Genomic DNA, 17408 nt, shown 5'->3' with positions numbered 1-17408 from the left:
TTTGTCAATGTTATGGTTGCATTCTGGCATAGAGGAGAGTTATTTGTCTAGGATAAAGAAATTAAGTTAATAGGTGAGAATCCCTGTACTTCGCAACTGCTAGTAATGGAGTAATAAAGACGTAGGAGCAAGGTACCTGCTTCTGTTGTGGATGCGAAGAAACTTGGTGACCAGAAAGCAGAACAAGCAACCAAAGTGAAGGGGGTGAGAGTAATGCTAATTTCATCGTTATTTTGATGACTGACAAACCCTGTGGCTTGACACTGAACTGTTGAAGAGTTGGCTGATGTAATCCACAACCATCCATTTTTATACTCTTCCTTCTGTCACTTAATTTTGCTTTAACTTTTTTCTTCAGACTTAATGCAGCAATGATTTGATTTCATTTTCTTGCTTGATCTCCAATCTGTTTTGCGGAACCCCTCATTTGTATACTAATTTGTATTCATAATTAATTATTGTGCTTTGCTTCATTTTCATCCATATCCTTACAGGTTCAATGTACAGAAAACCACCTGCTAAACTGGGCTTTTTACCCTTTCACTAGCTATTAGCGGATTGGGATGCAATGTTGTAGGATCACACTTTATTATCTTAATATTCTACTAAAATAAGCAATATTACTTGAATTTTTGAAAGAAAAATTAGCTTTATGCATAACATCTAAACTGTTGCGGTTTTTTAACGCAGGTACAAGAAGACACAAGCAACACTTTCTACTGCTGGATCTAAGACCTCCAGTGCCATATCCAGTGTTGGCTCAGCTCTTAGTAGGACGCTGGGAGAAATTAAGTAAGTTTGCTTTTGTCAGACTTGTGTAATTTCCAGTACAGAGATTATTAAACTGCATAAAGTAATGAAACTATATATTTTTGTAACAATGGTTTTAGAATGTATTGTCAAGTCCTTTTTCAAGTGAAAGTGCTAATAATAATTTTAGTTATGCTCCTCTGTTAAATCTGCCAAACCAATAGCAGTGAAACTCGAGTCATCACTAATTGCAGATTTGTGTTCTGCTTGTGTTATCTCCACTCCTTGAACTAAAAGTCGAAATAATTTGTATTAGATGGAGCCTGATGAAAAACTCCTTGCAGGAAAATTGAAAATTCATCCTGACACTTTGATTTTTTAAAACCCATTCACAGGATGTGGGCTTCGCTGGCTGGGCCAGCATTTATTGCCTGCCCCTAGTTGCCCTTGAGAAGGTGGAGGTTGAGCTGCCATTTTTTTGAACTGCTGCTGCCCATGTGGTGTAGGTACACCCACAGTGCTGCTAGGGGCTGGGGTGGGGGTGGGGGGGTTCAGGAATTTGACCCAGCGACAGTGAAGGAATGGCAATATCTTTCCAAACCAGGATGATGAGTGACTTGGAGGGGAACTTGCAGGTGATGGTGTTCCCATCTATCTGCTGCCCTTGTCCTTCTAGATGGTAGTTGTTGTGGGTTTAAAAGGTGCTGTCTAAGGAGCCTTGGTGAATTCCTGCAGTGCATCTTGTAGATGGTACGCATTGCTACTGTGTATCGGTGTTGGAGGGAGTGAATGTTTGTGGAAGGGGTGCCAATCAAGTGGGCTGCTTTGCCCTGGATGGTGTAAAGCTTCTTGAGTGTTGTGGGAGGTGCACTCACCAGACAATTGGAGTATTCCATCATACTCCTGACTTGTGCCTCGTAGATGGTGGACAGGCTTTGGGGAGTCAGGAGGTGAGTTAGTCGTCGCAGGATTCCCAGCCTCTGACCTGCTCTTGTAGTCAGTGTTTGCATGACTAGTCCAGTCCAGTTTCTGGTCAATGGTAAACCCCCAGGATAATATTGGGGGATTCAGTGATGGTAATGCCATTGAACGTCAAGGGGTGACGGTTAGATTCTCTCTTGTCGGAGATGATCATTGCCCGGCACTTCTGTGGTGCGAATGTTACTTGCCACTTGTCAGCCTAAGCCTGGATATTGTCCAGGTATTGCTGCATTTGGACATGGACTGCTTAAGCATCTGATGAGTCACGAATGATGCTGAACATTGTGAGAGCATCAGCGAGCACCCTCACTCCTGACCTTATGAGGGAAGAAAGGTAATTGATGAAGCAGCTGAAGATGGTTGGGCTGAGGCTCTCCTGCAGTGATGTCCTGGAGCTGAGATGACTGACCTTCAACAACCACAACCATCTTCCTTTGTGCTCGGTATGACTCAGTTTTCCCCCTGATTCCCGTTGACTTCAGTTTTGCTTGGACTCCTTGATGCCACACTCGTTCAAATGCTGCCTTGATGCCAAGGGCAGTCACTCTTGCCTGACCTCGGGAGTTCAGCTCTTTTGTCCATGTTTGAACCAAGGCTGTAATGAGGTCAGGAGCTGAGTGGCCCTGGTGGAGCCCAAACTGGGCATCAGTGAACAGGTTATTGCTAAGCAAATGCCACTTGATAGCACTGTTGATGACCCCTTCCCCTTCCATTACTTACTGATGATGGAGAGTAGACTGATGGGGCGGTGATTGGCCAGTTTGCATTTGTCCTGCTATTTGTGTACAGGACATACCTGACAATTTTCCACATTGCCGGGTAGATGCCGGTGTTGTAGCTGTACTGGAGCAGCTTGGCTAGGGGCGTGGCAAGTTCTGGAGCACGATTCTGCAGTACTATTGCTGGAATGTTGTCAGGGCCCATAACTTTGCAGTATCCAGTGCCTTCAGCTGTTTCTTGATATCACGTGGAGTGAATCGAATTGACTAGATACTGGCATCTGTGATGCTGGGCACCCCAGGAGAAGGCTGTAATGGATCATCCACTCGGCAATTCTGACTGAAGATGGTAGCAAATGCTTCAGCCTTATCTTTTGCACTGATGTGCTGGGATCCTTCATCATTGAGGATGGGGATATTTGTGGAGATGACTCCTCCAGTGAGTTGTTTACTGCCCTCCATCATTCATGACTGGATATGGCAGGACTGCAGAGATTAGATCTGACCATTGGTTCTGGGTTCACTTAGCTCTGTCTAATACTTACTGCTTATGCTATTTTGGCATGCATTAGTCCTGTGTTTTAGCTTCACCAGGTTAATGCCTCATTTTTAGTTATGCCTGTTTCTGCTCCTTGCATGCCCTCCTGCACTCTTCATTGAACCAGGGTTGATCCCCTGGCTTGGCGGTAATGGTAGAGTGGGGGATATACCAAGCCATGAGGTTATAGATTGTGTTTAGTAGAATATTAATTCTGCTGCTGCTGATGGCCCACGGTGCCTCATGGATGCCCAGTGTTGAGTTGCTAGATCTGTTTGAAATCTATCCTATTTAGCACAGTGGTATGCCACACAACAGGATGGAGGGGATCTTCAGTGTGAAGATGGGACTTCATCTCCACAATGACTGTGTGCAATGGTCACTTCTACTGATATTGTCATGGGCAGATGCATCTGTGGCACGCAAGTTGGTGAGGATGAGGTCAAGTATGTTTTTCCCTCTTGGCTCCCTCACCACCTGCCACAGACCCAGTCTAATGGCTATGTCATTTACGACTCAGCCAGCTCAGTCAGTTGCGGTGCTGCTGAGCCACTCTTGGTGATGGATATTGAAGTCCCGCACCCATAGTACATTCTGTGCCCTTGCCACCCTCGGTGCTTCCTTCAAATGGTTTTCAACATGGAGCACTGATTTTTCAACTGAGGGAGGGTGGTATGTGGTTATCAGCAGGAGGTTTCCTTGCCCATGTTTGACCTGATGCCAAGAGACTTCATGGGGTCTGGAGTCAATGTTGATGACTCCCAGGGCAACTCCCTCCTGACTGTGTACCACTGTGCTGCCACTTCTGCTTGGACAGGACATGCCCAGGGATGGTGATGGTGGTGTCTGGGTCATGATTTGTCAGATATCACGGCAGGCTGTTGCTTGACTAGTTTGTGAGGCAGCCCTCCTAGTTTTGCCACTATCCCCCTGATGTCAGTAAGGAGGACTTTGCAGGGTCGACAGGGTTGAGTTTGCCATTGTCGTTTCCAGTGCCTAGGTCGATGCCGGTCCTTCTGATTTCATTTTTTTTTGAGGTTTTGTAGCAGTTTGATACAACAGAGTTGTATCTAAGAGGCAACCATGTTGCTGTGTGTCTGGAGTCAGATGTAGGTCAGACCCCAGGTCAAATGGTCAGACAGCAGATTTCCTTCCCTAAAGGACATTAGTGAACCAGGTGGGATTTTACGACAATTGACAATAGTTTCATGGTCATCATTAGACTTTAAATTCCAAATTTTTATCTAATTCAAATTCCACCATCTGCCGTGGCGGGATTCAAACCCAGGTCTCCCAAGCTTTACCCTGGATTTCTGGATTACTAGTCCAGCGACAATATCACTACGCCAGCAACAATACAATTTATGCCATCGCCTCCCTACCCCTATCTAAGCTATCCTATTACAGCTACAACACTGACATCAACCTGATGATTTGGAAAATTGCCCAAGTATGTCCTGTCCAGAAAAAGCAGGGCAAGTCCAATTGGCCAGTTATCACCCCATTAATCTATTCCCAATCAGCAACAGAGTAATGGAATGTGTTGTCGACAGTGCAATCAAGGTGCACTTACACAGCAATGACTTGCTCATCGATGATAGGTTTGGGTTCAGACAAGACCAGTTGCCTCTGAATTCATTACAACCTTAGTCTAAACATGGACATAAGAGCTGAACTTTGAAGTGAGTTGAGAGTGACTGCCCTTGACATCAAGGCTGTATTTGTAAGTGTGGCATCAAGGAGCCTTTGCAAAATTAAAATCAATGAATTTTGGGAAGAAAGTTCTCCACTAGTGTAAGTCAAACCTCACACAAAGGAAGATGTTTGTGGTTGTTAAAGGCCAATTGTTTCAGCCCCAGGAGTTCAGGATAGTGTCCTAGCCCCAAACATGTTCAGCTGCTTCATCAATGACCATCTTCTCTCCATGATGATCAGGTCAGAAGTGAGTATAATGACTGATTATTGCATAGTGTTCAGTACCACGTGCAGCTCCTCAGATACTGAAGTACTCCATGTATGTAACAAGGCCTGGTGGAACATTTCAGGCTTGGGTTGATAAGTGGCAAGAAACTCATGCCAAACAAGTACCAGGCAACTCGAGAACATAACCATCTCCCCTTGACATTCACGACATCACCATTGCTGAATCCCCCATTAACATCCTGGGTGTTACCCAGAAACTTAACTGAACCAGTTGTATAAATACTGTGGCTACAAGAGCAGGTCAGAGGCTGGGAATTATGTGGCGTGTAACTCGCCTCTGCAATACCCAAAGCCTGTCTACCATCTACAAGGCACAAGTCAAAGGTGTGTTGGAATATTCGCTGCTTGCCTGGCTGAGTGCAGCTCCAAGGACATTCAACTTGCCACTATCCAGGTTAAAGCAGCCTAGTTGATTGGCACTGCAGTCACCAGCCTAAAAATTGTCTCCCTTCACCACTGGCAGACTTTAAGAGCAGTGTCCACTATCCAAAAGATGCACTGCAGCAACTCGCTGAGGTTCCTGTGACCTCTACCACTTAGAAGAACAAGATCAGAAACATGGCAAGATCCCCTCCAAGCTATACATTTATCCTGTCTTGGAACTATATCATTGTTCCTTCTCTGTAATGGTACTGTGGCTGCACCTACACCACATTGACTTCAGTAGTTCAAGAAGGTGGCTCACCACCACCTTCTGGAGGGCAATTGGGGATTGGGTTATAAATCCTCAGTGCTGCAGCTTGGATGTAGGCCATAGCCTTTCATGTATGCAGTGTGCTTGGCTGTTTCTTGATAGGATTCACTCTGAGCTAATAGCTGAAGACTGACATCTGTGATGTTGGGGGCCTGAGGAGGTGGCCAGGGAGGACCATTGACTCAGCACTTCTGGCTGAGGATGGTTGCAAATGCTTCAGCTTTATCTTTTGTACTTGGATGCTATCATTCCCCCATCAGTTTGCAGAGCTGTCTTTTCTTAATCATTTAAGTGCCTACTACCTTTCACAAGTGACTGTGGCAGGACTGCAGAGCTTTGATCTGCTCTGGCTGAGGGATCATTTAGTTTCGTCCATAGAGTGCTGCTTCTGCTGTTAAGTCTGTATGTGTTGTGCATTCACCAGGTTGGCACCTCATTTCTGGGTGTGCATGATGCTGTTCCTGGCATGCTCCCCTATACTGCTCATTGAACCAGGGATAGACCTCTGACTTTTTGGTAGAGTATGCCCAGTCATGAAGTTGCAGATTGTGGTTGAATATAATCTTGGGCTGCTGATGACCCAAAACGCCTCATCGATGCCCAATTTTGAGTTATTAGATCTGTCCAGAATCTATCACATTTGTTGTGGTGTGCAGTGCAGACGATGGACAATATTCTGTGAAGATGGGCCCTGGTTCCACAAGACTGTGGTAATCACCCCTGCGAATCCTGTAATGGACAGATGATTCTGTGACAGGTAGTTTGGCAAGGATGTGGTCAAGAAGATTTTGCCTTTTTATGTTGACTCTCACCACCTGCCACAGGCCTAGACTGGCACATAGGTCCTTCAGGACTCTGCCAGCTCAGTCAGTCATGGTGCTGCTGGGCCACTTTTGGTGAATAGACATTGACCTCAGATTATTTGCCCTTGCTACCCTTAGTGCTTCAACATGCAGGAATACTGGTACATCAGCTAATGGAGGGTAGCTTTCATGCCCATCTTTGAGCTGAAGTCATGGGACTTCATGGGGTCTGGAGTTAATGTGAGGATTCCCAGGGCCACTGCCTCTTACCTGTATCCACCTCTGGTACATCTATCTTGTCGGTGTGCTGGAGCTGATTTGAAGAGTTTGGGACATCAGCTATGTATGATTCACTGAGCGTTACTGTCAAATTCTGCTCGACTAGTCTTCAGGATGGCTCTCCCAATTTTGGCATGTCTCCAGTGTTCTTTTCTGGTGCCTAGGTTGATCGAACAGGTGGTCAGTTGGTTTCTAGTCTTAGACAAGTCGACTGTCATGTTTCGATACAATAGAGTGGCTTGCTGGGCCATTTCAGAAGGTGTTTAAGAGTAAACAACATTATTTGAGAGTCTGGAGTCATATGTAGGCCAGACCACTTAGCAATGGCACATTGCGAGTTTTATTCCTTTTTACGAAAGAACAATCTTGCCTATCATTTGATGGCAACATCATCCCACTGTCCATTCTGGAGTTTGAACCAATGTGTAAAATTTGGTTGGCTGGAAAACCAATTTTAATCAAGGATTTGGATCTTAGTTTCTCCTGATCATACCATTGGGTCAAATGTCAACATCTTTTCAAAGCAGACATTAGAAAGGTATAAAATGCTGAAGATAATTTGCCGGCCAAAGGGAGCGAAATAATTTGTGTCTCTGGTAGTGAGCGACGGTTAAGATAAAATTAATTGTTTCTATTCATTGTTGACATTGCTGTGTGGATTAATGACTCTTTTGAACACTGTTTAAAAAGTACTGTTTCGCTGCTTTGGAAATGATTTAATGGTTAGGGTCACTAAATGTAGCATGTGCTTAACACACAGCTTTACATTGTTTTGTTTTCAAATTCTCCACATGTATGATTTTTAACATCAAATTCACCAAGCTATTAATTAGCTTAACTGTAACTGGCTTGATTTGTATGCGGTTAAACTACTGGACTAAGGTACATAATATTTTTGTGGTGAATTGTAAGCACAACATTGGTAGGCAAGTACAAATTTGGTCTTTGTTCACATCGACCAATAAGACTAAAGATACAAAACATTTGATTTGATTATAACCATTCATAATGAGCTGAATTTGATTGTGATCACTTTTAGTGTATGAACTCAATATACAAGCTATCCAAATAACTAGGTGCTCAGAAAATGTAGACAAAGGTGTTTAGGCAATCATTAGTACAGTGACAATGCAAAGGTTGGTTCAGTATTATGAAAAGTAAATTAATGAATAGCCAATTGCACCAATTCTGAGTTTTTTCCCTCTTTTTGCTTCGTATTGAGATTTTTATATTAATTGTTTGTTTTGCTCCTTGTTCCCTGTGTTCTTTTCCAGTGGTGAAGCAACTGAGTTATCATTAAGCATCTTCTCATTGTGGGCATTGTTGAGATTAGGAGCTAATGGGTGAAGGGTGCTGGATACAATTTCCGTTCTACAGCTTTATGATACAGCATTTGTGTTCTTCTGGCACCTTTTTGTAAAATGTAGATTTTAACTATTTCGTTCCCTATTTTTACTACTGCACCCCAACCAAAATAGCTCAAACAGTACAAATGCTGAAATGTTCTTAAGTTTTTTTTATAGGTTAATTCGGTTGAATTTTGTCTCTGAATCTATTCAGGTACAGATTTTAAGAAAATCCTGTTTAAAAAGAAAAAATCCACTCAAGCGAATCGAGACTATAGTGCTGTGGTTTTCTAAGCTACCTTGCATGATTAGTACGGTGTGCTGTTTTGCATGTGAAAGCAAGTTCAATCTGGATTATTTAGTTTAGTTTGAAATGTATAACTGCATGTATTGTGTGTATTCAGGACACTGATTCTTTTTGATTTGTTTAGGTGCTTAAACATTTATTCTGTTTCAAGCAAATCAATATATAATTCTGCAATAGTGTTGAGCATTTTCCCAGATGAAACATGACATTTGGTTTTTAAAGAAACACTATGTATTATACTATAAAGAGTAAGATTCAGGAATTTATTGCTCATAAACAGTTGTGATATATTGGTCAACAGTTATTGGAAGGCTATAAAGAAGCATCAACTTGAAATTTGCAGAATATGGCTTACTGTTAGAGTTAGTTAGTAGAAAGACCTGCATTTATATAGCATCTTTCAGAACCTCAATGTCTTCAAAGTGCTCTACTGCCAATGAAGCACTTTGGAAGTGAGGTCATGATTTGAAATTTATGGAATGATAAAGCACAGAAGGAGTCTGTTCAATCTATTGTGCTGGCTCTTTTTGAGAGCAATATCCAATTAGTCCCATTCTCCTCTTTCCCCATGGTATCTATCCCCTTCCACCACCCTTCAGACAATGAATTCCAGATCATAGTAACTCATAGAGTAATTTTTTTCCCCTCATGTTGCTTTTGGTTCTTTTAGGAGTTGTCTTAAATCTGCATCCTCTGGTTGCTGACCCCTCCCCCCATCCCTGCCCTAGAATCAGTTTCTCCTTTATCAGAACTTTCATGATTTGAAATCCCTCCAAATCCCCCTGTAGTCCAAGGAGAATAGTTCTTTTTGTCTTGTCCCTCCACATAACTTAAGTCTTTTAACCCCTGGTGCCATTCTAGCAAATTTTCTCTGCATCTTTTCTAAGACCTTGACATCCTTGCCAAAGTTTAGTACCCAGAATTGGTCTCGCTACTCCAGATGGGGCCTAACCAGTGTTTCATAAAGCCTTAGCATAACTTTGGTTTTATACTGTATGGCTGGGATTTTCCAGCCCTGCCTGCTTCAAGATCGGAAATTCCCGCTGAAGTCAATGAACCTTTTGACTGGTCCAGCAAATTTTCTGTCCTATCACGGGCAGGACCAGAAAATCCTTGTCTATAATCTCTATTTATGTCATAACGCCAATGCTTCGGAAGCACCACTGCTCATTCCTTCCAGTATGAAAAATATGTTCACTGCTACTACCTGTCCTCTGTCCCTAGCTAATTTTGTATCCATGTAACCCCATTAATTTATTAACAGGTCTATCATGTGGAACTTTATGACAAGGACTTTTGAAAGCCTGTATACACTACCATTATTGCCGTTTATCAACCCTCTTCATCAAAGAACTGAATTAAGTTATGCAAACATGATTTGCTGTTAATAAACAAAAGCCAGCACCACTTTGTTAAGCCATTTTTCCCCCCCAAAAATTATTTAATTTTGTCTAGAATTTTTATCTCTTTTATCCCTACCATTAGCTTTAGGCGACTGCTCTGCAGTTTCAGGTTTATCCCTCTCCCCATTTTTGAATGGGGTTATAACATTTGCACCCCTCCGGTCCTCTGTACCATTCCCATATCTTAAGGCAATTGGACGAATGTGGCCAGAATTTCTGCAGTTTTGCTTCTCTTAACAAGCTTGGATGCATCCCACCTGGACTGAGTGCTTTCACTGCTTTGAGCACTACCCATGTCCACTTTATCTATTTTTATCCGATCCAATTTCTGTACCACATCCTACTTTGCTGTGACATCCTTTTCACTTGAGATGCAAAATACTGATTTCATACCTCAGTCATGCCATCTGCTTCCATAAGAATTTCTCCATTTTTTTGGTCCCTAAATAGCCCCACGCTTCCTTCGGCTACCTTTGATTAGTTATGTTTATGAAAGACTTCTGGGTTCTCCTTGTATGTTACCCCAACACCCCCCCCCCCCCCCCCCCCCCCCCCCAAGTTATTTTCATACATGTTCTTTGCTCAACACATTAAGTTGTTCGGTTCTCCTCTGTACATTCTGTATTCAGCTTAGGTCTCAACTGAATTATAAACCTAATATTAAACTTTCTTCCATGTTTCATTTGTCATCCTAAGAGCTCTAGTTTTGGATGCCCTTCCTTCCCTTGGGGGAATGTCTAATTTCCTGCCAATCTTTGTTTCAATCTACCTGAGCCAGATGCATTTTCAACTCAGTGAAATTAGTTCTCCAGCAGTTGAGCATTTTTGCATTAGTTTTTTTTTCTTTATCCTGTTCTGTAACTGCACTCAACCTAATGTAATCACTGTTTCCCAAATGCTCCTTTGCCCCATGTTCTCCAGAGCTGGATCCAGCATTACTTCCTTCCTCTTTTTGGTCTTGAATTAAAAAAAGCTTTTGCACACATTTCAGAAATTTGTTTCCCTTTGCTCTTGATACTGTTATGTCCCGAATCTATGTATGATAATGTTCAATACGACTGGTGGAATTGTGTGGAATTCTTAAGTGTGATAAATAACTGGATAATGTTTATTGGTTGATGATTTTTTTATGCAATCAAAAAAAAACAAATTCTCAATTTTACCTCATGCTTGGAATAAGCATGTTCTTCCATACTTGTGCACTATGTACTCTAAGATCAAATTTTTATTCATTGGGGTTTATGAGGATTACTACTTGGTGGTTGTCAAATACTTAAAATGTTTGGCTGCCAAATTGAGTTAGTTTGGTAAAAACATAATTGCCTGCCTTGAAGTTGGCAACAGTGCTACTAAAAGCTCTATATGGCTTTGTGGCTTGACATTATTTTAGAAATGTGCATATTATCACTGAATTATTCACTCCCCTCAAATCAGGTCAATGCAATGCTAGCATTGCTTTAAGTGTCTACATTTTCAGAGCCAAGTATGGACACCGAGTACAGGTATTGCTCCTCGTGCCAGTTTTTTTTTAGCAGTGTCTATATTTTTACATCAAATTGGAACTATTTTAGTGAGGTATATTTGTATTTTTGAGTGTTATAATTTAACTGAGTTTTTTTCTGTAAGTCACACAAGTAACTGAAAAATACTGTCTTAATATTGGAGCTATCCCAGGCAGAGAGCTTTCATTCTAATTCTCTTTTGGTTATCTTCAATATGGCAGCCAAAAGCTTTCTGACAGATTCAGAGGTATGGTCCTGATGTTTAATCATCCTGAAAAAAGACTTCATGAACATTAATCATTTGAGTGATGTGATGCTTTTGCTGTTTTCTGTGGTGCAAGTTAGTGACATTATGGTGATATGGCCTGAATTCTCTTTGTTCTGGCTGACCTATCTTTCCTTTTTGTTATTGGCTCGTTTCAGGTCTCACCCTTTTTCTCAGTCTTTTAGGTAAGATGAATGTATAGCTGTTTCTGGGACGTAGGCTCAAATCTGACATGAGCCTTTTGTATTCATAAAATGGTGAATTTTTCTTCACCATTGGCTCTTGCTTTTCTAAATTAACTCGAGCTTAAGGATACAATCACGCAATAACTGTAGCTTTGATCTGAAGTTTTTGTTTGCACAGGTGTTGCAGTTAGTGCAAATTCAGTCTGAGTTTGATTTAGAGCCTGACCCAACTTCAGAATATAGGAACAGGAATAGGCCATTGAGGCCCTCGGCCCTGTTCTGCCTCTCAGTCAGATCATGATCTCTGCCTCAGTTGTATGTAACTATCTTTGATCCATTTTATTTGAAACCCTTAACTAACAAAGATTTCAGTCTCAGCCAAGAAAATTTCAATAGACCCAACATCTTTTTGCTAGGAGATTGTAGGTGGTGGGCCGCCTCCTTTTGATTTCCATCTGGATTGACCCAGCAGAGGAAATAGTTTCTCTGTATCTACTGTATAGAATCTTAATAATTTTAAATATCTCTCATCACCTCTCAGCCATTTGAACTTGAAGGTCCATATGACAAGTCTGTCCAACCAAGTGCAGAAGACCAAGATTTCCTGGAGGAAATAGTCTCAGTCCACTTTCAGTTAGCAGTTCCAGATTTTACTCCAGTGCAAAGTGATAAACTTGTCGTCAGAATGCATCATTAATTATTTCTCCTTGTAGACACATTACTTGTAATGTCTAATTTGAACTTTGAATAGACACAGTGTTGAGGCCAGATGATCCAAACAGATTTGGGAGTCTAAAGACCAGTTTACTTTGCAGTGCTTCTGTTTCCAGGCCTCTGAACACATGTCAAGTTCCCCAAACTGTTGGGATTGGGCATGTCATGGGGAATGTAATGAAGGGGAGAAAATTGTGCTTTTTTAAAATATTGGTCATAGTTAATATAGCTTAAAAGACAATGCTATTCCTGTTTTTAAAAGGAAATTAATTTGAAGATTTTATTTAAGAAGCTTCAAAGTATGTACAATTAACTTTTTTTCTATGAGTTGCAGGTTTTTGTTTGTACAACTTTTGGTCTTGCATTTGTAAAATTACTGTTAAGAATGTTTGCTATCATGAGAAAGTGATGCATACTCTACTTGCTCATAGTTTGATAACCTTCCATGCCCATTGGGCAAACATTTCTTTTTATAACTTGGGCTATTTGTTCGTTTCTTAATGCTTCCAAGTAGCAGTTACTCCATACGTCATTCAATAAGCATGCCTGCTATGAGGTAATGTATTACTACATTAATTTGATCTCAGAGCCTTTTTTCCCTTTTCTGTTTAGTTGCTGCATTGCTGGTAATACCTATCCCTTTAATTACCCAAAAGTGCGGGCATTCCATTTTGTTACAAGTTTTGTCGGGTATACTTCCAAGCTTAACAGCTTTATTCCTCGTGCTTTACCCTAATTATATAGTTTTATGATATATATCAAATGTAGTTATTCAGTTAACTAGTTAGCATGTACTTGTTGAACTGTCAAAAGTTCTGAGATTTAAATACAGTTGGCTTACTCAAACATTAAAAAATTTCTATTTGTTTTGATTTCAGAGAATCTCCTACCTTTAAGTCATTTGAAGAAAGTGTTGGAAATCTAAAGGTATGAAATAAAAGCAAATCTGCCAACCACTTTTTTTTAGAACTTTGCTTTCTAATTGTAGGGAAAATTAAGTTTGGAGAAATAGGTTCTCATATGCTACAATTTCCAGCATTTTACTTAATGTATTAAAAGCAATTCTTGCCCAAGAAAACTTGCCCCTCATTGCATATTTGTATTTATTTTGATTGCAGATTTTAATTGAGCGTGACACCCCTTGACATTCAAACTTTTCAGCTGTGACAAAACGTATATTTCTGAGATGAAATATGAAATGAGTTTCTCTATTTTCGGGGTTTATTCTCAACTAAGAACTGATCACTGTAAAGTTGTCTGAGTAGGCTTAAACAGTAAGCTTCAATAATGGTCAGAATATCCTCCCTTAAAAACAACATTGCCATGTATTTAGTGACAATATAGATCAAATTCCATTTTCATTGCATAGGAATCCTGGCTTTTTTTTTAACCGTCACTTTCCATCCATTATGGCTGCTAATTTAATGTGATTAAATACTATTTAAAATTTATTTTTTATTTTCCAGGATTTTTAACCAATATTTTAGGGATTTGATTATTCAATTTTTCGGTGACACTGCTCATCAGTGGACTTCGGTGTACCCTTGTAAGGGAACACTCTATAGATTGCAGAAGTGCGCCTACCTGTAATTGTCCAGTGCTGATTTTATATCCAAAAGGAGCCCCAGGAAATAATCTGTTAGAGACTTGTATCTGTCCTGATGTAAATAATATTGCACAAACATTTTGTACCTAATATGTTCATAACTTATTTATACCAATTGTTAAATTTGCCATGTATGTTGCACACTCATTATTTGAGTATTGCCATCCTGTCCTGTGTCTAAGAAGCATCTAAGATTTTTTTTCTATTGAAAGTTACCTATTGTGTAGTGATGTCTATAGTTGCACACGGTTATTGCTATATCGAGTTTCCTAAGCTGTTCACAGAATCACAATTGTTACAGTGTAGGAGAAGGCCATTCAGCCCATTGTGTCTGCACTGGCTCTCTCAGCATTTAACAGTGCCAATCCCCTGCGTTTTCCCTGTACCCCTGCACATTGGATGATTATTTAAACAGAAACAATGCCCTTGAATACCTTGATTAAACCTGCCTCCGCACTTCCAGGCAGTGCATTTCAAACCCTAATTACTTTGTGATTCACCACCCTGCAACGTTATGGAGCTCCAACACTTCATGGGATGGTCAATCAGGTAGGGAAGTTGCTCCCTGACTTGCCTCATTCTTATACCTACAACATGACTAATGTAACCTGAGAGAAATTTGCTTTGTTCAAACGGTGTGCATTGCATCACCACAACCCACTTGTTTTAAAAAAAAAAACAAGAAAATATCCATCTTTGGTATCAATGAAAAAATATTCTCCAGATCTGCCTTTAAACAGCTTTGGAAGAGATTTGTCTGAAATACTCAAGTGGCTGAGCTGCTACTGTCTCAATGGTTGTGTCGACTGGAGATCCTAGCTGTGTCTGAGTTTGAAACTGACTAGCTGAATCTGTGAACTTCTGCTTTGGATAAATTTGAATAAGTTGTAAAGGCAAATACAAGCAGAATTTCTAAATTCATTTAATGGTCGTTTAGATTTTTTCTCACATTTTGAACGCTACTTTAGCTGGAATGCTTCCCCTGACTGCAAACCTATGGTTCCAGCTGGTGAACGTCAAGGAAGGAGATGAAGTAAAGTACTGAGCTGAGCACTAATGCATCAAATCTTGGTGGCCCAGACTCTAAGGGGGATGCTTAACTTATTCAAGTAAAAATAATGATTGGTACTCATACCAAATTTCTATGTAGGCGAAATGTTAGTACGAGAACAACAATGATTTTCATTCGTACTAAATGTCCCTTGATGGAAGAATTAAATTTTTGGTTAAAACAGACTTTTGGTTAAAACTTGTCTTTTAACTTCTTTCTGAATAATTTTATTTAAGGGCTACTCCGTAGTTCCCATTGCACTTATTGTATGATTGATACATTCTTCCAAATGGATGTTGAAATAATTTTCGTTCCTGGATATGAGTTGTGAATATTTGCTTCATGGAATAGTAACAGTTGAGTTTTTCTGTTTGCAGTTATTTAACAAAAAAGCTTAGCCAGTATTTCTTTGAAGGATAACAGCGAAATCAGTGGGTGAGTTAACCAAAGGTATACACGTTTGTATTGATTAGATTAATAGTAGCTGAGGCAGTATATTGACCTGATACTCCAGTATATGCTGCCAGGGAATTTTGTATTCTAAACGAAGATATGAGAAAGTAGGGAGTATATCCATGTTTTTGGCATGAATTTATCAGGTCATGGGGTAGACAGTGTAAGCAATTATGTTTCTGAAAGTGCAATTGAGCAAATTGCCTACATTTGCAAGAAGTCTTAAGTCCCTGAGAATTTTGGCTACCTTTCTGATAATCAAAAATGTCAGTTTGAACCTTGAACAAAATTCTCAGTAATCTCTGAGGTTAACATTGTTACTGTTTTGGGCTGCTTCCAACTTGGGATTCTGAGTCTCTGATTTAAAAGTTCATTTTCTTTGCTCTCGTCTCTTCTGGTCCCTTGTTCTTTTTTCCCCTTCCAACACCTCTTCAAATCTTTCTTAGCCAAAAGGACTGACTGCAGACCTGCTTCCAAGCTTCTGCTGGTGTAGCTTAACAGCAGATTGCTCGGAAATGTACCAGAGCATCGAATGAAAGTCACCAAAGTGAAACATTAATTTTGTTTCTCACTCCACAGATGCTGCCTGATCTGAGTGTTTCCAGCATTTTCTGTTACCTTATTTCCATCTGCAGTATTTTGCTTTGGTCTCACGGTCTTACCGTTGTGGCCTGGTTGAAATCTAAAACCAACTGAGAGAATGTCAGTTGCCATCATGAGTTAGTTGTTCGGTAGTACAGAACTTGTGTAAAAAGATATTTTGTCGAAGCTTTTTGCCTTGTACTCATCAGGACAATTTGCAAGAACACCAAATGTAAAGGGAACAACAATTGATACTGCATGAGAAGAGAGTGCTGATTAGTTGGCGAGCGAGCTCGGATTGGGAGAGGTGTTGCCATGGAGAATGCACCGGTAAATGGTGGCTGACAGTTAACTGTCCAGCGTTGTTTGAAATTTAAACCAGGCAGATTGACTCTGGTTAAGGCATTACTCTGAGGAATAAGTCAGCAAATGGCTGTCACTTATTTTGTTCAGCTGAAATGGGCACAATGTGTGTACATGTTCTTTCTGACTGTAAAGAACAGGGCTCTAAAAAGTGTCCAGTCTACCTCCGATTACCCTGGAAGGGCAACCTATCAAAAATTTCAGGAACAGGTGAAGCGAGCTGTTTCATGCTGCGTACTATGCAGTAGCAACACGAGTGGTGTTTGCCACTAACAGGATGCTGCCATCAAGCCAACAAAGACGTTCTATCACACAAATTAGTAATGTGGTATATAAATTTTGGTGCCAGTGTTAGACCATACGTCCCAAAGATCGTATCAAACGGCATGTCCCTTCCGCTGTTCGCAGTGGGCAAGGTACAAGACCATACCCAACTAGCCTGTGCTTGCAAAACTCAAAACAGTGTCCAACGTGATGCCGTGATTGGAGAACATTTGCTAAATAATCCTCAGTGTTCTAAGAATTATGCTAATTTAAGATTGCCAGTCAGGCTTGCAGTGTGGCACACTTGCAAACAGTGGAAGCTACGTATATTAATGCACAGGGCTAAAAGCAAAATACTGCGGATACTGGAAATATGAAACAAAAACAGAAAATGCTGGAAAAGCTCAGCAAGTCTAGGAGCACCTGTGGAGAGAGAAACAGTTAACGTTTTGAGTCCTTATGACCTTTCAGAGCAGATGAGACAAAGAATGAAATGAAACTGGGAACAAGGACAGCTTTGAGATAGGATGAGTTGGTTCTTCTGGAGAGAGGTAGTGTGTGTTTAATATAGCAACACATGACACTGAGTGTGGATCTCAGGTTGTGGCAAGAACAGCAGT

At 40.7% G+C, this 17408-nt stretch overlaps 1 protein-coding gene across 10 annotated transcripts in view; it reads left to right on the top strand.

Moving 5' to 3' along the window:
* tpd52l2b (tpd52 like 2b) overlaps window positions 1-17408 on the top strand; it is a 71506-nt gene that overhangs the window by 33435 nt on the left and 20663 nt on the right. For 4 of the 10 annotated variants that reach the window (XM_078555183.1, XM_078555179.1, XM_078555181.1 and 1 more), the window contains 3 exons: window positions 691-792; window positions 11729-11755; window positions 13348-13396. In XM_078555183.1, the coding sequence (XP_078411309.1) occupies window positions 691-792; window positions 11729-11755; window positions 13348-13396 (178 nt within the window). Of the gene's footprint in view, window positions 1-690; window positions 793-11728; window positions 11756-12983; window positions 13045-13347; window positions 13397-17408 lie in introns of those variants that run through there. The other 6 variants (XM_078555185.1, XM_078555180.1, XM_078555182.1 and 3 more) reach the window with 2 other exon arrangements.

The sequence above is a fragment of the Cetorhinus maximus genome, chromosome 13 (genome assembly GCF_964194155.1).
Source record: "Cetorhinus maximus chromosome 13, sCetMax3.hap1.1, whole genome shotgun sequence".
Taxonomy (NCBI): Eukaryota; Metazoa; Chordata; class Chondrichthyes; order Lamniformes; family Cetorhinidae; genus Cetorhinus; species Cetorhinus maximus.
The sequence above is the reverse complement of the archived record's forward strand: the minus strand, read 5'-3'. Positions and strand labels throughout refer to the sequence as shown.